We start from the raw sequence: 21,206 nt of genomic DNA on the forward strand, positions 1-21,206 counted from the left end.
TGCATGAGTCCAGGTGGGTTGCAGGATGCAATTTCTTTGGTGCATTGTTACAAATTATTACTATACAGTACATTTCTTAAAATTGGTCACATCCCACTGCACACACACTGGTTGAATCAACGTTGTTTCCACGCCATTTCAATAAAATTACATTGAACCAAAGTGGAATGAATGTTGAATTRACGTCTGTGCCCAGTTAAAGGCTTTGGAAAAGAGGTTTTTATTAATACATTTTGTATTTTTCTTTGAAGTGGGTATGTTTTTTTATTGCTCAGACCTTATGGTGGAGTGCTGTTATCGTGAAGTGGAAACGTCTAGTAGCAACAACGGCTCAGCCACAAAGTGGTAGGCTACACAAGCTCACAGAACTGGACCGCCGAGTGCTGAAGCGCGTAAAAATCGTCTGTCCTYGGTTGCCACACTCACTACTGAGTTCCAAACTGCTTCTGGAAGCAACATCAGCACAATAACTGAAATGGGTTTCCATGGCCGAGCAGCTGCATATGGAGCGTTGGGGCAGTAACCGAAAGTTTGCTGAATCGAATCCCCGAGCTGACAAGGTAAAAATCTGTTGTCTGCCCCCGAACAAGGCAGTTAACCCACTGTTCCCCTTCATTTAACTAGGCAAGTCAGTTAAGAACAAGTTCTTATTTACAATGACGGCCTACACCGGCCAAACCCGGAYGAAGTTGGGCCAATTGTGCGTCGCCCTATGGGACTCTCAATCAAGGCCGGTTGTGATACAGCCTGGATTCGAACCAGAGTGTCTGTAGTGACACCTCTAGCACTGAGATGCAGTGCCTTAGACCAGGGCTCTCCAACCCTGTTCCTGGAAAGCTACCGTCCTGTAGGTTTTCAACCCAACCCTAATCTAGCTCACCTGATTCTAAAAATTAGCTGGTTGAGAAGGTGAACCAGGTTAGTTACAACTGGGGTTGGAGCWAAAACCAGGCTGATTGGTGAGTAAAATATTGATGTGGCATATCAAAGAGTGAAGCATTACTCCCATGTTTGTTCAGAGAAGACTGCGTGAATCAGGCCTTCATGGTCGAATTGCTGCAAAGAAACCACTACTAAAGGACACCAATAATAAGAAGAGACTTGCTTGGGCAAAGAAACACGAGCAATGGACATTAGACCGGTGGAAATCTGTCCTTTGGTCTGATGAGTCCAAATGTTAGATTTTTGGTTCCAACCGCTGTGTCTTTGTGAGACGCGGAATAGGTGAATGGATGATCTCTGAATKTGTGGTTCCCACCGTGAATGATGGAGGAGGAGGCGTGATGGTGTGGTGGTGCTATGCTGGTGACACTGTCTGTGATTTATTTAGAATTCAAGGCACACTTAACCAGCATGGCAACCACAGCATTCTRCAGTGATACGTCATCCCATTTTAGTGGGACTATCATTTGTTTTTCAACAGGACAATGACCCAACACACCTCCAGGCTGTGTAAGGGCTATTTGATCAAGAAGGAGAGTGATGGAGTACTGCATCAGATGACCTGGTCTCCACAATCACCCGACCTCAATCCAATATAGATGGCTTGGGATGAGTTGGACTGCAGAGTGAAGGAAGGAAAAGCAGCCAACAAGTGCTCAGCATATGTAGGAACTCCTTCAAGACTGTTTGGAAAAGCATTCCAGGTGAAGCTGGATGAGAGAATGCCAAGAGTGTGCAAAGCTATCATCAATGCAAAGGGTGGCTACTTTGAAGAATCTAAAATATAAATGTATTTGTTTAACCATTTTTTGGTTACTACATGATTCCATATGTGTTATATCATTGTTATGTTATTTCATACAATGTAGAAAATAGTAAAAATAAATAAAAACCCTTGAATGAGTGTCACGACTTCCGCCGAAGTCGGTTCCTCTCCTTGTTCAGGCGGCGTTCGGCGGTCGGCGTCGCCGGTCTTCTAGCCATCATCGATCCACTTTTCATTTTCCATTTGTTTTGTCTTGTCTTCCCACACACCTGGTTTCAAATCCCTCATTACATGTTGTGTATTTAACCCTCTGTTCCCCCCATGTCCTTGTCCGGAATTGTTTATTGTAAGTGCATGTGCACGTTTATCTGGTATGCGACGGGTTTTGTACCCATTGATTGTTTGTTCTGGATGCCAGTGGKTTTATGTATTAAACTGCTCCGTTGTAAACCCAGTTTTTGCTCTCCTGCGCCTGACTTCCCTGCCGCCAGTACGCACCCCTTATAATGAGTAGGTGTGTCCAAACGTTTGACTGGTACTTATGCCTAACCCCAGAGAAATAGAGGTATGCCGTTTTCATGTTACAACACTGATAGCATTTGTTATGTCAGATGGCTACTGCGTCTGCTATACAGATATAGACGTACAGAAGGAGGGTAATTAATAAAAAATTTCACCGGTGTGCACTGCCTTCATATCATAGGCCTGCAATAGCTGAAGCTTAAAAATAGCCACACCATACTGTACCAAACCTACAAACGTTTCTAAACTTTATTAGGGTAATATCAAAAGTAAGTCCAGCCACTGTTTATAGGGAAAATACAARCAGAAGAGCGAACATAAACCAGGGAAAAAATGCACTACCCTCCCCTGTGCCCAATAAAAAACCACACAACCCTCCCCTATTTTGGACCACCCCTCCCCTCAGTAAATGTCGATCTGTCCCTTAGGTTGTCTTCACCTGTCCCTTATATACTGTTCTTATACGGTTTATGTGTTATACAACTCAGTGATATACACTTCAGACTACCTCACTATGATTCTGATGCTGACCACACAAAGAGCATTTCCATAATTTACTAAACTGTTGAAAGAAGATTTGCAGAGTGATTTTGGATGAAAGGGGTTTTTCCTGATTTTACATGTGGTGCTTCCACATTTTATTAACCTTAATATAACAGATCATGACTTACATTCATATTAAATGTGTATATGAAATAATCTTTAAGAAATGTTTAATTRATTAATCACCCAAGCACATCAGAGAGGTTTGGCATATAGGGAGGTTAATAAAATCACAGATTTGATTCGATCAAAGCATTTCTTTGACATTTTATTCAGTTGTTTGATTAAGTCCAAAACAAATCTGATTCCTCTACAAAATCAGCATGACACATGGAGCCACACTCTTTGTAGTTCTGTTAAATATTCCAATAGAATTCAGAGTAATGTTTTCCGCCCATAATATAAAACCGACCAGGCCTCTCCATGATGYAACTGTTGACAGGCTAGAATGGCCTAATTATCTCATATCTGCATCCTTGAGTTTGCTTGAAGATTGCAGTATTTAACATGTTAGTGATCTTACAGAAGGACAGTGGTGTAAAGTACTTAAGTAAACATACTTTAAAGTACTACTTAAGTAGTGTTTTGGGGTATCTGTACTATACTTTAATATTTATATTTTTGACTACTTTTAATTTTACTTCACTACATTCCTAAAGACAATCATGTATCAATCATATATMATTTTTACTCCATACATTTYCCCTGAAACCCAAAAGTACTTCTTACATTTTGAATGCTTAGCAGGACAGGAATATTGTCCAATTCACGCACTTATCAAGGGAACATCCCTGGTCATCCCTACTGCCTCTGATCTGGAGGACTCACTAAACACACATGCTTACTTTGTAAAACGTTAGCTAGCTAACAGTACACTTTAACTTGACATTAGGTTTATGCAGTTTTACTACGCGCAAAAAAAAAATTAAAAGCCGCATTCGACACGATTACCTAAACATACTGACCAGCTCCAATCGACAGACGCGGGCTATATGGTAGACCAATCCAAACTCATCTCTCAGTATGTCCAGCCTACTCATTCTCTCAGCCAATTATGGGTAGCGCGAAGGTTGCTCRCTTTTTCTGTGGCTAAACCAACTAGGCTTGTAATTTAACAATTTTATTCATATTTACAGATGGCATACAAGGCACATGAAAGTTCACATGTTCGAGAAGGCACTTCTGCCAAAAAAACGCATTTTGATAAAAACATTTATTTTACATTCAAACAGCTCTCCTGTGAAGTCGTGACTTGGGACATACGCCTACTTTCCTGAATCGGGTCACAAATGATTTCTSAGTGTTGGCGTGTGCCCCTGGCTATCAATAAATTAAAAAACAAGAACATTGGGCCGTCTGGATTGCTTAATATAAGGAATTTGAAATAATTTATACTTTTAGTTTTGATACTTAAGAATATTTTAGCAATTCCATGTACTTTTGATACTTCAGTATATTTAAAACGAAATACTTTTAGACTTTTACTCAAGTAGAATTTTACTGGGTGACTTTCACTTTTACTTGAGTCATTTTCTATCAAGGTATCTTTACTTTTACTCAAGTATGACAATTGGACAACTTATCCACCACTGCAGAAGGATACAGAAAGGAAGCTTGAAGAAAGCATGCAGGGTTTTGAAAAGACCTAACCTCCCCATTCTCCTCTATTCAATAGAACTCCTACAATGGTGTCGTCTCAAAGATTCTTCTTAGCCACTATTCTGAGTCCAATTGTGTCACTGCTGAAAATTAGCCCAGAGCCATGTGTCATTGTATCAACTGATTTCCCATGGTTCTGTGGTATAGTCTACTACAGTTTGGTGAGAGGGTGGTTGGAAGAGTGGGTCAGGTTTAGGTTCAAGATCATAGTGATGGTGGCCCATTCAGGGCAACACCAGAGGTGTGAAATCAGCTTTATGACAAAGACACCAGTAAAAGCAGAACAACAAAAGCCCTGATGAGTGACTGTCTTTAAAGACGGTGCAGATGGCCAAAGCAGCTGGGCACATTACAGACGGATCTGGGTTAGAATGGCCCTTCAGTCTGCGCAGTTATGACATAATGAGGTTCTGAATACTCCCTTAGGAAAGGATGGATTTAACACCAAAGACGAAACGCAATCTCTCTGTAAACTGTTCTTGTCTGGTCAATCCCAATTCCCTCTCATGCTCATTTGTATGATTTTCATTATCTTTTCAATTATGTGAGTGAGTGTGTGTTTACTTGTGTCTTCTTTGTATAATCCCACAACAAGCAAAAACTCCAACAACTGGCCATAAAGTTTTCTAATTCAGGAGACGCATAGCCTCCCAACCTCAGCTGTGTGACCGTAYGTACATATCTCAACCAGAAGCCATGGATTACAGGCAACATCCGCACTGTGCTAAAGGCTAGAGCGGCCGCATTCCCGGACACTTATAAGAAGTCCCTCTACGACCTCAGATTAACCATCAAACAGGCAAAGCGTCAATACAGGACTAAGATCGAATCCTACTACACCGGCTCTGACACTCGTTGGATGTGGCAGGACATGCAAACTATCATGGATTACAAAGGGAAACCCAGCCACGAGTTGCCCAGTGATGCAAGCCGACCAGGCCAGCCAAATGCCTTTAATGTTCGCTTCGAGGCAAGCAACACTGAACCATGCATGACAGCACCAGCTGTTCCGGATGACTGCGTGATCACGCTTTCTGTAGCCGACGTGAATAGCTGACCAGCTGCCAAGTCCCTTCAGTGAAATGTTCAACCTCTCCGTGACACAGTCTGTAATACCTACATGTTTCAAGCAGACCACCATAGTCCCTGTGCCCAAGAACGCCAAGGTAACCTGTCTAAATGACTATTGCCCTGTAGCACTCACATCTGTAGCCATGAAATGCTTTGAAAGGCTGGTCATGGCTCACATCAACACCAGGATGATGGTGTTGATGTGAGCCTGTGAGCCATGACCAGCCTTTCAAAGCATTTCATGGCTACAGATGTGAGTGCTACAGGGCGATAGTCATCTAGACACACTGGACCCACTCCAATTCGCATACCACCCCAACAGATCCACAGATGACGCAATCTCGATTGCACTCCACACTTCCCTTTCCCACCTGGACAAGAGGAACACCTATGTGAGAATGCTGTTAATTGACTACAGCTCTGTGTTCAACACCATAGTGCCATCCAAGCTCATCACTAAGTTAAGGACCCTGGGACTGGACACCTCCCTCTGCAACAGGATCATAGACTTCCTGACCCCAGGTGCTAAGGGTAGGCAACAGCACATTCGCCACGGTGACCCTCAACACGGCAGCCCCTCAGGCATCCGTGCTTAGTCCCCTYCTGTTTCCCCTGTTCACCCATGGTTGTTTGGCTGTGCACGACTCCAACACAATCATTAAGTTTGCTGATGACACAACGCTGGTAGGCCTGATCACCGGCGACAATGAGACAGCCTATAGGGAGGAGGTCAGAGACCTGGCTTTGTGGTGCCAGAACAACAACCTCTCCCTCAACGTCAGCAAGACAAAGGAGCTGATCGTGGACTGCAGGAAACGAAGGGCCGAGCACACCCCCATTCACATCGACTGGGCTATAGTGGAGCAGGTTGAGAGGTTTAAGTTCCTTGGTGTACACATCACTAAGAATCTATCATGGTCCCCCTCAGGAGGCCTCAGATGTTCATATAGCCTACTGTAGCCTATATACTATATGCTGCAAATACTGCATCCAAAATAACACTGTTTTTTTTACTGTAGTAATTTTSCAGTGTAACTGCAGTTAGTGGGCAGTATAACTGCAGTACGCTGCAGTTATTCTGCAATTACTGCATCCAAAATACCACAGTGTACTGTAGTTACTGCACTTTTACTGCAGTTTCAAAACTGCAATATTGTTTTGTAAGGGTAAATTATTCAGGTAAACCATATAGTAAATGTCTATGTCCCTCGCCCCTCCTCTCTTTCTGTCTCTCTGTCACTCACTGGGCGGTTTCGATTATTCTGAGCTGCAGGGGACCAGGCAAAGGCCGGTCAAGTAATCGGGAGAAATGAGCGCCATTCTCAAATCAAATMGTAATCGAACGTTTAGTCAACAGGGCAGCATGGTGCATCGCCCAGCTCTTTTCCATAAAATAAATGTTATAATWAAAAAWAAWAWAAARAATTGGCAAGGAAGATAAAGCGTTTAGGCCTAATATCAAAACCAATCACCTTTGGATGAGAAAACACAGAATCCTACTAATTATGCTACTACATGTGCTTAATTACGTCACTTTTGTTTTGAGCCGACTTCTCCGTGGGCTTTTAACAGGGCGCTTGGCTCAAGCCCGGGAGGCAGCCGGCGAGATTAATCTAACCCTCTCATTGACACACACACACAGACGGTTCTTACTTTATCTGTACTGTGAAATCTCTCCAAAACAAGATGCTGCCAAGAATGTGTCGATTGGTTCTCGGCACACTTCAAAGGATATCCAGTCATAGCGTACGAGGCAATCAGTGAAGACAATGATGCAGAAGGGATACCGCCGGAGCACGTATTTTGGAATTAATAATTTCTACAATCCATTTTTTTTATCCACTTTTATTTCTTCACAACAATATAAAACACGTTATGAGGTGTCTTTTTWAAAATTCTTTACTCTATTTTAGTTAATTAAATACATTGACTACATCAATAAAATTATAACATATATTTTAGAAATAGAGATGTTGAAGTCCACAATAAAAGGTCACCACTGTTCTATAGTTTCTCTATATTATCACATTAGAAAGAAGGTCTAAATTCTGTGTTATCACTATAATATCTTSATTTTGTATGTGGTTTTTGCTCAGGAAAAACCAATTCAATAGTGTACAGCATGTCTAACATCCATTCTCTCTATACCCCATAGGACCGCACACCCAGCTCCTCTCCTGAGAACGGGCCCCATCCCCTCTCCTCCTTCCTGGCCAGACCCTGTGGCCAAGCCCGGCTGGGGGGCAGTGGACTGGGGCAGGAACGGCCACACTCATCCTATGAAGGGACCATGAGTTCCATGACTGGGATGCTCCAGCTATTGGGCAGTGAAGTGGCCCAGAGCTCCAGTCTAGSGGTCCAACAGGTGGCAACTCTGACAGTGCCAAAACGACATTTTCCTGGACACGTCCAGAGCGGACTGGACCTTCACCCCTATCCCCACCAGCACCACCACCTCCATGAGCTGCCTCTCACCACTCCTGCTGAGCCCTCCTCCACCCCGGCTGCCTACACCTTTGAGCTCCCCCCAGTGAAGATGCTCGCTCCTCAGGTCCAGGTTAGCTCTCATACTCCATACTTCCACCCCCAGCACAATGGTATGGGGGAGAACTTTCCTAACTATTACCCCAGACCACCAGCAGCCCCCATGGTCATCAGCAACCTCATGGCCAGACCCACCATCACCACTCTCACCCCTTTGCCCTGGGCAGACAGCTGGTGTTGGGGAACCAGCCTCAGATTGCAGCCCTCCTCCAAGGCTCCTCCAAGTGACTGCTGGCCTCCACACGCTGCTGCAGGTGCTGCAAGTGCCCCAACTGCCAGGCCTCCTCTGGGTGCACCAGGGGGGAGGGGCCACGACAGCCAGGGCCCCCAACAGGAGGCTCCACAGCCACAGGGTGGCACCAGAGGACCARCCAGGAACATCAAGAAGGAGTAGAGAAAATACCAAAAGCCAAGTGACTCACGGTCAGTGTGGTGTGTTTTATTGAGAACCCCAGCTCCTGTCTCTGTGTGTGTGGAGTTCAGGCCATGAGACCCTCAGAAAGAGCAGAAAGACAGAAGGGCCACTGTGGAGACAGAGTCCAGGGCAGACCAATGGCCTTTCTCTGGAGAAAGAGACTTCTTACAAACACACAAACTTTTACACCATCAAACCATTGTCATAACAACATGTGTGTCATGGTCATTGTAGCCAGCATTGTCCACTCCGCCAGCAGGAGGCCTGTGATCTTCAGATCATGTTCTGTTCAGCATGACTGCCTGTGTGGAGATTGGCAATAAAAGCAGAAGAGTTGTGGTGGTTGAATATTCCTTTCTCATGGACCTCTAATGGAGATAACTGGTCTCAGAGAGTGACCAAAGACATCAGGGAGGAAGTCACAATACAAATAATTTTGGAAATAATGCTGTAATGCTGTTTACAATGGCTATTTTTATTCAGTCAGCCAGTAGAGAATATCTGAATGTGGTGTTATGGTTTTCAATAACACCACACTAGAATGTATTGTACTAATTCATCCTTAGAGGAAGGACCAAATTCTCTTTTGGATAAGTAAAAAGTAGTGGTTTATTGGGCTTATTTCTTAAGTTTGTATTTTGGGGACATTTGTATTGATATAATACAATGTATTGTAAATTAATTAGATATATTAGTCAATTTAGCATGATGCACAGGATAACTGACGTTAATTGTAATTTGGTTGTCAGAAAGCCAAAATAATAGTGTGATTCAATTAACACTGATCTACATTACATGAGTATAAAATCAGAAATAATCAAAACTATGTTTGAGTAAAACAAACTGTTTGACCTTGGTTTCATTCAAATAAAACAATAAAAGACGGAACACTTTCAGTAATGTCACGGATTCCCCCGGTACTGCTGGTCATTCCGTGCACCAGCTTCTGAGGTCTACGTCACCGGACTCTAGGCGTCACTGAACTGTTTCATTATGCACACCTGGTTCCCATTCCCCCTGATTAGCAATTGTATATATGTGCCCTCTGTTCACCATTGTTTTGTTCGGTTATTGTTCCCAGGTCCGTTGGTCTTTTGAGTACCTGTACTTTGTTTCGGCTTTGGCCCTGCGTGTTTTGTGTACTCGTTATTAGGGGTCTCGTCCTGTTCATTGTTATTAGGGGTCTCGTCCTGTGCATTGTTATTACGGGTCTCATCCCGTGTATTTATTAGAGGTTGTACCTGCTCTTTTGTACCTGCTCGTTTGTTTGGGATACATCCCTGTGTTTTTGTATATGTGTTTGTTTTGGGATTCGTCCCCGTGCCTTTTCATAGCATGTTGTATTTTTGGGTGGAGTATTGAAACTCCCTATTACGTATTCCTACGCCTGTCTCCAATCACTTCTACAACGTGACACGTAATGATAACTCAAATGATTGTTTAGCCATTTTGTCAACTGTTGTCAATTACTGTTGACAATATATTTGAACATGTGCGTGAGCATCTTCTATCAGGTAGCCATCTATCACCAAGTGCCCTATTTTGAGCATTTAAAGTTSTCCCTCAACTCACCATTTGAGGAAGTTAAATACCTGTAGTATTTTTCCAATACCCTCCCAAAGCCTGTTAGGTAGGCAAGATGAACCGCATGGACGCTAAGCAAATCACCAATGGATGTGGAACGTTATTGTTTAGTTTTTTACTGGATAAATTGAATTACTCTTAGTGGTGCTATTGTTGACTTTTGTATTGTTCTTGTGTGGTGGAAATATTCATCTCAAAGGCAACAGTTAGTGAAGGAAATGGTCATTCTGGGAATTTCCAGGATATTCAAGTCATCTCACAATCAGTTCCTTTTTGGCAGTCTTATAACATGACCAAGACCAGAAGTATGATGGGGGGAGAAACAGCAGCACAGTGTTTCATAAATGTTTTTTATTGATATGATCCCACAGCAGATTATTTACATTCATGATGACACTGACAGATGAGCACGCCCTCTCGGTGTTCCCTTTTCCTCTCTCTCCTTCAGAGTTTGGAGTGGGCTTTGTATGAGTTTATGTGTGTTTTCTTCAGATAACGTTGGAACAATGGCAGGGTTAAAGTGGCCCCTTAAATGAAGGGAAAAGTATGCATACCGAGCAACACAGAAATAATGGATAGAGTAGACAATCATGACTGCTCAAGCCCTGGACAAATTCAGTCCCACAATCAAGCTCAAATATATCTCCGGCCCACAATGTCAACACTCTTGACCCAAAGGCTACTTTATGAAATGGTGGTGAGGATGAATTCAGAATAGGAGGATAGCTATTTAGGAAGAGGGACAGAATAGATATGGCATTACCTCCCCACTGCTGTTTTACTTTCCGTGTTGTGATCAAATCTGTCACACTTAGCAGTAGCATAATGGTAATATGGTCCCCGTGTTTAAGAAAAAGCAACATGAAAGGGCTGGCGACTTAAGTGGTTGTTCCCAAATGTCTATTTCTATACGAAAACAAATGGCGTTAAGAATGTCACCATATGAGTTGTACTGTACTGTAGAAATGGTTTGCAGTGTGAATAGCAACCGTTGCAACGCAGATGCATTCCACCAGTCACACACATACCAACATGCACACACAAACACACTGAGTCCATTGGTTACTTTTCCTTTTCTCTCACAGAAACACCAGAGGGCTGCATTTCTGCTTCACTTCTCGCCTCACAACAGTAAGTACAGGTTTCAAAATAGTAGAAAATGTAATATGATGACAGAAATACCAACAAAAAAATCCTAATTAGAAGCTAGAGATACCATAGTAATCATAATGTTATTAGGGTAATCACAAGAGTTGTGATAGTGAAACTGTGAAGTAACCCCGCCCCAGGCCCCTGCCTGTCCTAAGTGGAGCCAGGTTAACCAGGGCTCTATCAGCCTGCCCCTCATTCGCTCTGGAGTGAAGGTTACACTAGGTACAGATCTAGGATCAGCTTCCTCATCCCCCAAACCTAACCTGGAGAAAATTCTAAACTGACCTAAGATCAGCGTCTAGGGGCAACTTCACCCTACACCCCTTCTTTCAGGCTGTGAAGTCAAAGGTTATCAGCACTCATGCTCATGCAGAGAGAGTTCAGTTAGCTGATCCAGGTTGCCTGAGCGATGCGATGCGTAAGYCCCTCCCTCCCCCGGCATGGCTCCATGGTAACAGTCAGTACCACCCTGAGAAGACCGGAGTAGACAGAGGCAGCGTGTTCAGTTACATACACATAGTGGAGTCATACCTGGGGCAAGAGGCCTAATATGTCAACTTTTATATCAAAGCCTTTATTACATATTCCGTTTGTACAGCTGTGCAGTCTCTGAGTCATATTCCGATTGAAACTCTGTATCTGCTCCCGAGTGGTGCAGCGGTCTAAGGCACTGTATCTCAGTGCAAGAGCTGTCACTGCAGTCCCTGGTTCGAATCCAGGCTGCATCACGTCCGGCTGTGATTGGGAGTCCCATAGGGCGGTGCACAATTGGCCCAGCGTCATCTGGGTTTGACCGGGGCAGGCCGTCATTGTAAATAATAATTAGTTCTTAACTGATTTATCTAGTTCAATAAAGGTTCAATAAAAAAATCTGTTACACGGAGGCCTGTGTATAGGAGGAAGTTGGTAAATGTTGACTTGTGCCCTGGCAATACCTTCCTTACTGTYGCTGAGGGGGTTAAGGAAGTTATTGGAATATACTTTAAAGTTAAATTATTTCTAGTGGATTCAGAGTTCCTTTGTTTCCTGGACCACCTGCATATCCCCACAGTGAGCTGAGCTCTTAATCTCAGAGAGAAAGAGATGGAGAGACACAAACACACACAGATAAATTGAAACCCTACCTAGCCTTGAAAAGAGGAAAGACAAAGGTGATGGTATGTTGAATGGTTATAAAGCAAGTTCCTATCCTTACATCAAGCCTGGATGGAGACAGGAAGAGAAAGTGACCAAACAGTTTGAACTCACTCAGCCTTCACACAATGCTATCAGTCCTCTCACCTTCTCTATATCTATTGTAGCATACATCTCTTTCCAAACACAAAGAACAGTTTGAAATAGCCCTCCTCAACCCACTGACAGGACTACACTAAAGTACCCTATCCCCCTGTCTGCATCTACCAGAGAGAGAGAGGAGGAACTAAATGAAGTGTGGAAACATGCATGACAAGCCTCTCTGATAAGAGCCCTGAAATCAAACCCATTTCCTCCTTTTAATGGAGAGTCTGGCTAAATAAGATAAACCACCAGTCAGGGCACTGGGCTAGTTATCCCTGGGAACTGACTGGAGAACATTGGGACAAAGGAATGTTTTTAACCCCTGAGCCTATCCAAAACTGACTAGGGATCAGATTGAAGATGAAGTCATCCTCAGAGTATTCTGACTTGGGATCAGTGGGACTTGACAGCTATCTTTATGGTTTCTATAGTATTTCTAGGAACTGACCACAGATCAATATGACAGCCAGCCAGGGTGCAGTTAGTAGTGTAACCCCAGCTGGGAACAACAACAGGATATCTCCAGAGGACAGAGGATAGGACTGGCCCAGTCATTTCCCTCTAGCACTGGCAACCACGACACCCCGGGCCAATGGCCAGGGGAATAATATGATAAAACAGTAAAGAACCTGGGAAAGAGCTGAGTTCACAGTTATTCCCCTCATCCTAACCGTAGAAGAGCTATTTATAAACTAAACTAGTCACTGATCTGTAGTGATGAGAGTTTATGGGAGGTTAATGACAGAGTCAGTTAAGAACAAATTCTTATTTACAATGACGGCCTACCCCAGCAACACTGGGCCAATTGTGCACTGCCCTATGGGACTCCCAATCACAGCCAGTTGTGATACAACCTGGAATCGAACCAGGGTTTTTAATGACACCTCTAACACTGAGATGCAGTGGCTTAGACTGCTGCGCCACTCAGGAGCCCAAATGGCAGTGAGGCCTAAGTTAACTCAGACTTTCMCGTACTGTAAATCATGCTTTGATTATATTTCTGTAGAAATGTGTGGTCGCTCTCTAAAAAGTATTTGTCAATGTGGATAGCAGTTGTGACTTATCAGAACCTGCAAGATACTATATCACTGCTATACTGCGACTGTTGGAGTCAGTGGGTTCTTAATGCATTTCTCTGCAGTGTGGTTGAATACCTGTAAGCTGTGCTGAGTAGGGGGGCACAGGCCGTTGGACACCCCCTGGCAGTGCCTGGCCTCTTGGGACAAGGTGAGCTTCAGAGGGAGGTGAGAGGGACGAGGTGTTGCAGGGCTAAGGTACAGTGGGGACTAAGAGGGGGTAATAAGAGAAAGATGTACAGAGAGGGAGAGAAATAATTAGATTAAATATATTCGTACCAGTAGCTACTAACACTATTGTATCTTCACTTTCTGTGGACAGCGTCCCAAATGGCACCCTATTCAATAGGGCTCCGGTTCCCTACTATGTAGGGAATAGGGTGCCATTTGGGATGCAGGGGGGTTTTATTAGTGCCTACCTGTGTGTCTGCAGTGGGTCTCTGGCTGGGCAGGTGCAGGGAGGGCAGAGAGGTGTTGTAGGAGTGCAGGTAAGGTAGCCGGTGGCGGTCAATGGAGGCCGAGGAGTGGGGTCGCAGGTCAGAGGTCGTTGCCACGGGTGCCCTCATGGCTCGTCCCAGGCTGTTGGACTCCCTGCGCTGGTACTCTATAGGAGACTGGAGAGCTATGGACCACAGGAGATGGGGGAAGACAGGAGGTTAGTTGTAGGGAGAAGTGAGACACAATCATGCAGTTGACACTTAACAAATGGTACTATTTATTTGTTTATTGAGCATCAATAAATGTATCCATACGGCAGAATCAATCAATTGATAGTGTTGCTCCCCTATTGCAAATACTTAATAAACACAGCTTAAAAATATCCTGAAATGTTTCATCATATTTTCAAACATACACTGAGTGTATAAAACATTAGGAACACCTTCCTAATATTGAGCTGCACCCACTTTTGCCCTCAGAACAACCTCAATTCATCGGGGCATGGACTTAAGGGGTTCCACAKGGATGCTGGCCTGTGTTGACTCCAATGCTACCCACAGTTGTGTCAAGTTTGCTTGATGTCCTTTGGGTGGTTGRCCATTATTGATACACACGGGAAACTGTTGAGTGTGAAAAACTAAGCAGCGTTGCAGTTCTTGACACTCAAACCAGTGCGCCTGGCACMTACTACCATACCCCGTTCAAAGGCACTTCAATCGTTTTTCTTGCCCATTCACTCTGAATGGCACACATACACAATCCATGTCTCGCTTGTTTAAGAAGGCTTAAAATCCTTCTTTAACCCGTCTCTTCCCCTTCATCTACACTCATTGAAGTGGATTTAACAAGTGACATCAATAAGGGGTCCTAGCTTTCAACTGGATTCACCTGGTCAGTCTGTCATGGAAATGTTTTGTATACTTGTGTGTGTAAACATCAGAGAAAAAAGTAGTACACTAAATAGGGAATAGGATGTCATTTGGAACACATGATGTATATGGCCCTGGGTTCAGCTGTCAGCAGCAGTACCGTTGAGGAAGTTCCTCTGTGTCTCCAGGATCTGGACCACGTCGTTGGCCCAGGCACTCCGCGTCTCAGAGGACGATGCCTGTAGGATGAAGCGCGTCACGCTCCCATCGGGCCCGCGGGACGTCAGGACCAGACGACATGGGTCCTCCTCACAGTGGTCCTCCACACCCAGACAACTGAGCTGCAGTAGAGAGAGAGACAAGGGTCACACACACACGCACACGCACACACACACGCACACAAACACGCACACAAACACACACAGTACTGTCATTCTCACCTTGATGCTGTTTTTAAAGGTGTACCCTGGCAGAGAGAAGCCCTTTTTCCTGTCGATTGGCTCACTGATAATGACCAGCTGTTCAAACAGGAAGACACGCCTCTCCTTGGCGCGGGACAGGAAGCTGTGGTCCTGCTCACTGACTGTAAAGGTGTCCTGCTGGAGCAGCTTCCCCTGGGCTGTGATCTTCCCCTGAGAGAGACCCCATAAGATAGAAAGAAAAACACTCATTTGAGTCATTTAGCAGACACACTTYTCCAGAGCGACTTACAGTAGTGAGTGAATACATTTACATACTTTTTTGTACTCATCATGTATAATGTTTTTGTTTGACAAGTAATGTAATCAAAATGGTTTCCACCTGTTTTCAGTAACCTCATACATGCTTGCCAACTGTACTAGAAAACACAACATCACATGGAGAACAGCGTCTGGTGTCTATCTCACCTCAAAGCCCTGCAGCCTGCCCACATTCATCATATCATTACAGCGCTTGGGCACGAAACACATCACCTCCACCGCTCTCTGTGGGTGAGAGAAGAGGAGGGGTGGAGAGAGAAAGAGATGGTGTGGGATAGACAATTATGGTTTGCAACTTAAAACAGTATTTTTTTTCTCGTTCTCCAACAGAGCTGTGTACATGAGAGAGAACTCTGTGTGTGTGTGTGCAGTTCACAGTAATATCACAAGTAAGTATTAGAAATGTTTTGACCATGACTGTTTGTACCATGGTTTTGGGAGAACTCTCACCTCCAGCTCTGAGGTATCCCTTCCTGCTTTGGTGTAGTACTTCAGGAAGTCCTGAGGGAGCCAATCAGAGAATAGTTACTGAATGTTTCGGAGTGATTTCTGAACAAAATGAGACTGTACTGTATCTTGTGTTTCATGTAAGAGTGACATATTATCCACTGTGAGATTAGGGAGCTGATGAGAGGACCTGTGACTCTTGTGACAAAAGCTTTCAACATTAATCTCTAAATCACAGCAAAAGCTTCCACAATGCTGCTGGATGGCCTGCTTATTCTCCAGTGACTCCCAATCTATTTCTGCCTTTCTGCCTTTCTTTCTCACCATCTCTTGCAGTGACAGGTCACTCAATACATCTCTATTACGTGAAGACTCAAATCATCTAGGGCTAGATGACATCATGCTAATTATACCAGTTATTTTCCACATTCCAGAGGGATTTCAAACACACACGTATACGCACACAGGCGGACGCGCTTAGACAAGTACACACACACACACACACACACACAAACAACACACACCCACAAACAACACACACACACACACACACACACACCACACACCACACACACACACACACACACCACACACACACACACACACACCACACACACACACACACACACACACACACACACACACACACACACACACACACACACACACACACACACACACACCTTGAGCAGTAGTTGGTATTTCATGATCCTCTGTACTGGTTTGATGAGCAGGTCGTTGAGTTGTAGTCTGTGGCCCAGCTGCTGCCTCAGCTCCACAGAACCAGACAGGTTAGCTCCTCTCATAGACACACACATAACTAAGGGCAGCTTTGGGTCAGTCACAGAACCCACTGAACAAATATTGATTAATTAACGTTGTTTCAATGCCATTTCAACAACAAAAAAATGTATTGATTTGAATCAACATGGAAAACTGATTGGATTTCAGAAACGTATTTTTTTTGGTTGAATCACAATTGAATTCAAGTTAGTTGACAACTCAATCCAAATGTAAAATCAAAATTAGACGTTGAACTGACGTCTTCTGCCCAGTGAAGACATACAGAACTAAGGGCAGGTTTGATTCAGTCATAAACAGACACAGAATTAGCACTTAAGATACAAACAACCCAACCAGATTAAGAAAATAAGAAGAATTAGCTAGAATGATGCCTGATGCGGATTCAACTGCCTCTTAAACTATCCTGTGCTGATGTACGTGAGAGATCACTCACCTCGAAAGTAGGTCTCGATATACTCTGAGACAATGTGCTCTGACTTGGGCTTGTTCTGACAGTACACTACGTACATGTGGAGACGCCGCTCCTAGAGGTCCAAAAACAAACACAGAGATGATGAGAGAGCTATACCAGATGGTGGCGCCTGTGGTCCCTGTGTGTGAGAGAGCTAGTGTGAGCAGGTCTGTGTGTGTGTGTTGGTGTGTAGGCTAAGTGTCTCCCCCATTATGGATGCCCTCTTATTCCTCTAAGTTTGACTCAGTTCTCCTTCCCCTCCAGGCCCTTTTGAAATATGTTAAATAAGAGCAGGAACTTTGCCTTATTAAATGGTTCTGGCAGCTTGGGAAGAATCGTTTAATTCACTCTTGCTTAATTAAACTTGCTGGACTAATGAAGGGAGAGAGGGGGGAGAGAGACAGGGAAGTAAGAGAGAGAGGGAGAGAGAGAGTGTGCGTGTGTCTATAGAAAATAATTTAAGTATGTGTGCATGGACTATTTCCTGCCATGGTCCTACTCTTCTCACTCGGCCTCATTTTTTCTGTGAGATCCTGACCTTCACACACAAACCCAGCTGTTTGTGTGTGCATGTGTGCGCGCACGTTTGTGTGTGCACTAAGTACAAACACAGCTGTTTATTTGCATTGAATGTCATTTATCTGTCATTATGGCTCATTTGGTTCTGCAGTTTCACAAACAGCCTGGCGTTTGAACAATGGCTCTTTGTAACTGGACCTGTTAGCTGACCGTAGCACAGTACAAAGCCCTGTAGGATAATTATGCCTGCACTTATTATTATTCTACTGGCTTTCGCCTCTCCTCTCCTCCAGGCAGCCTGAACGATCAAGACACATCTGGATGGCAGTGAGCCAGAGACAGGGACAGTAAACAGTCAGTACTCTGAAGAGACCAGGACTTCTTACCAGACACACAGAGGGACACCCTGGAACTTCATTCCAAATACAAGAAAACAGAATCAAAGACCATGTAAGGGGCTAGGTTGTCATGGTGTGTCCGCAAACAAAGAGTTACACTTATGCAAACACACACTCATTTGCACATACACACACAAACACACATATGCACACACACACAGACTCACATGCTTGATGAAGAGTTGGGCCAGTCTGTCGGGCTCAGACACACACTTCTCCAGCTCCCCCAGGAGATAGCTATGACACACAGTGCAGAGGGGAGGGTTGAACACCAATATACACTCGTCTACACACACACAGACAGAGGGGAAGAGACACACAGATACACACACACACAACTATACACATGGAAACAGATAAACACAGAAGGAGCGAGAGAAACAGATCCGACAGGTTTTCCCGAGACCACACACACACACAGGAAATATCTCACAGCCATGTGGATTCAGTGTGAGAGCATCAGACTTATATCATACGTGCTGATGAACATGCTCCAGTCTCAGTGAGCTCTCACACACACTCCACACACGCTCTTCACATAAACAGCGCTCAGTATTCACATTCACACACACACACACGTTTAGCCAAGAGCGTGAGACCTACTCTTTATGCCAGTCATAGATCTGGTGGATGTTCCCGAACACTATCTTGTCTTTGCCCTTCATGTCCTCTGGGATCCCCTGACTGGCCATGCTGGCCATGTAGCCCTGGGCAGAGTAGAAGACACACACACCCTACCTCAGGACAGGAAATACTGCTACTTCACAGGAGGGCATCTGGCTATAGTCATCATTGTGTAATATGGTTGAGACAATAGCATAATAACTTCTATGGCATAACAACAAAAAAAGGAGACTTTAGGTGTACTGTACTTTATATCACAAAATAACTGATAGGGGGTCAGCATAAAAAATRTCACATGATCGATTTGTCACACACCTCTACTATGAGGCCCAGGTCGTCCACATACAACTTCTCTGTCTCTATCAGCTCTGTCAGCACATATCTGAGAGAGAGAGAGAGAGAGATGAGTTGGCTGTAGTAATAGAGGGCAGCCATTAAACAGTGTCTTCTCTCATCACAGTGAGGGATGGGATTCTCCCAGAGTGGAGCCAGCACTACCATCACACCGTTAGCTCTCATCAGGACACAGCATACACAATTACATCCCAACTGGCACCATTTTCCCTGTATAGTACACTACTTTTGACCAGGGCCCTTAGGGAACAGGCTGCCATTTGGGACACTACCAGGGACGTAATGACTGCAGCACCAGGAGCACTTAGATGCTGCATTATGCTGTGGTGGAAAACTGACAGTCCATTAATGGGATAGGGACCATAAGACTGGACACATTGTGGGTTCACGTGGAGGTCACAACCACCTACATGCTCTTCTCTAAGGCACTCCTCCTGTCCTCCTCACTGTCCATGGTGGCTGACCATTGGCTGGTCGAGTCATCAATCAGGGAGGAGACATCTTCTTCTCCTGGGAGAATAGTAGAATAATGATGGTTCTGAAAGAAGAGGGTGGAGAGGTGAGCTCATACATGTATCCACTCCATGTCTGTTGACTGTAAGCATATGTCTGCTATACAGAGAGAGCATAGAGTCCAGGCCTGACAGACAGTTCATGAATTGGACCTATGGCTGGTAGCTCCTAATCTAGGAAGCAGACTTCCATGGGAAGTAGAGGGAGGAAGTAGGGAGACTCCTCAGGACATGGCCAGGCCAGCACCCTGTTGGCTGTTCCAAGAGGGAGACTACCCAGGACAAGGCAAGCACCCTGTTGGCTGTTCCAAGAGAGAGGAGATTAGAGCTTTAGGCTAGAAGGACCTAGAGCAGCACCCTTTGGTGTTCCTGTATATTAGCGACGGAGACTATCGGAACAGGACACTAAGGCCTCATGTTCCCTAACTGGTTTGGCTGTTCAAGAGGGAGACTACCCGGACAAGGAGCACCCTGTTTGGCTGTTCCAAGAGGGAGACTACCCAGGACACAAGCCAGCACGCCGTTGTGTGCTTTTTCCAGGAGGGAGACTACGCCAGGACAGAAGCACTGATGGCGTGTATCCAGCAGAGCTGCACGGACAAGTAGCACTGCGGGCTGTTTCTCAGGATAGGGATTCTCCTCAGGACAGTGACCAGAACCCTGTTTGGCTTGTGCAGAGGGAGACTACCAGCAGACATTAAAGACGCGCTAACACGCGCTGTTATTTGGTCGTCTTGGTGCAGCAAGAGTGATAGAGAGCAGCACCTAGGAAAAGGCAAGCCACCCTGTTAGTTGGCTGTTTAGAGAGGGAGACTACCATGGAGCAAAGAGCTAGGACTAAGTGCTGTGGGACTTTTGCACGGAGGGATTCTGCTCGTTCGAGGACATAAGGCGCACTGTCATGTTGGCTGTTTCAGGAGGGAGACTACCGAGTTGAGACTAAAGGGTAGCACCTTGGGCAGTCTGTGGGATGATTCCATAGAGATAGAGATCTAGCCCAGGACAAGGCACCATTCTCTTAGTGGCTGTATTATCTAAGATGAGAGAGACGTGCAGGACATGTGGCAACTCTTGTGGGTGTTCCAAGGAGAGAGACTACCAGGACAAGGCAGCACGATGGATAGTGCTCGCGTTCCAAGAGGGAGATCTACTTCGCAGGTGACAAGGCTTGCCAGAGCGGCGGATCATCTGTTTGGTTGTTCCATAGAAGGAGATGCGCTACCTCAAGGTCATATAGTGCCAGCAACCTGTTGGCTGTTTTTCAGGAGGGGATTCTCCTCAGGACAACTCTAGCACTGTTTGGGTTGTTCTAGGAGGGAGACTCCTCACTACTTATCCCCTCTGAAAAAAACTGCCTGCCGTGACACTTAGTCCACATCCCCTGTACTCTGATAGCAATAAGCACGTTTCCATCTCTTTTCCTTTCTCTCTTTCTTGCCTAGGTGATAGCAGGCTGAAATAGCAAGAGAGTAGTATTTCAAAGAATAAATAAGTCTTC

General features: G+C 44.7%; 1 protein-coding gene and 1 pseudogene across 1 annotated transcript in view; one reads left to right on the forward strand and one right to left on the reverse strand.

The window, feature by feature from the left end:
* Positions 1–5,315: 5,315 nt before the first annotated feature.
* LOC111970653 (transcription factor Sp5-like) lies at positions 5,316–8,688 on the forward strand (annotated as a pseudogene).
* A 1,687-nt stretch (positions 8,689–10,375) lies between these two features.
* arhgef25b (Rho guanine nucleotide exchange factor (GEF) 25b) overlaps positions 10,376–21,206 on the reverse strand; it is a 45,746-nt gene continuing 34,915 nt past the window's right edge. Inside the window, exons 4-16 of the mRNA XM_023996593.2 lie at positions 19,607–19,734; positions 19,158–19,224; positions 18,822–18,925; positions 18,386–18,455; positions 17,284–17,374; positions 16,730–16,842; positions 16,050–16,100; positions 15,747–15,824; positions 15,300–15,491; positions 15,020–15,200; positions 13,972–14,174; positions 13,631–13,762; positions 10,376–11,667 (exon numbers count right to left, since the gene is read on the reverse strand). Coding sequence (XP_023852361.1) covers positions 11,551–11,667; positions 13,631–13,762; positions 13,972–14,174; positions 15,020–15,200; positions 15,300–15,491; positions 15,747–15,824; positions 16,050–16,100; positions 16,730–16,842; positions 17,284–17,374; positions 18,386–18,455; positions 18,822–18,925; positions 19,158–19,224; positions 19,607–19,734 — 1,527 coding nt within the window. The 3' untranslated portion in view covers positions 10,376–11,550. The remainder of the gene's footprint in view (positions 11,668–13,630; positions 13,763–13,971; positions 14,175–15,019; positions 15,201–15,299; positions 15,492–15,746; positions 15,825–16,049; positions 16,101–16,729; positions 16,843–17,283; positions 17,375–18,385; positions 18,456–18,821; positions 18,926–19,157; positions 19,225–19,606; positions 19,735–21,206) is intronic.

The sequence above is a fragment of the Salvelinus sp. IW2-2015 genome, linkage group LG11 (assembly GCF_002910315.2).
Source record: "Salvelinus sp. IW2-2015 linkage group LG11, ASM291031v2, whole genome shotgun sequence".
NCBI classification, from domain to species: Eukaryota; Metazoa; Chordata; class Actinopteri; order Salmoniformes; family Salmonidae; genus Salvelinus; species Salvelinus sp. IW2-2015.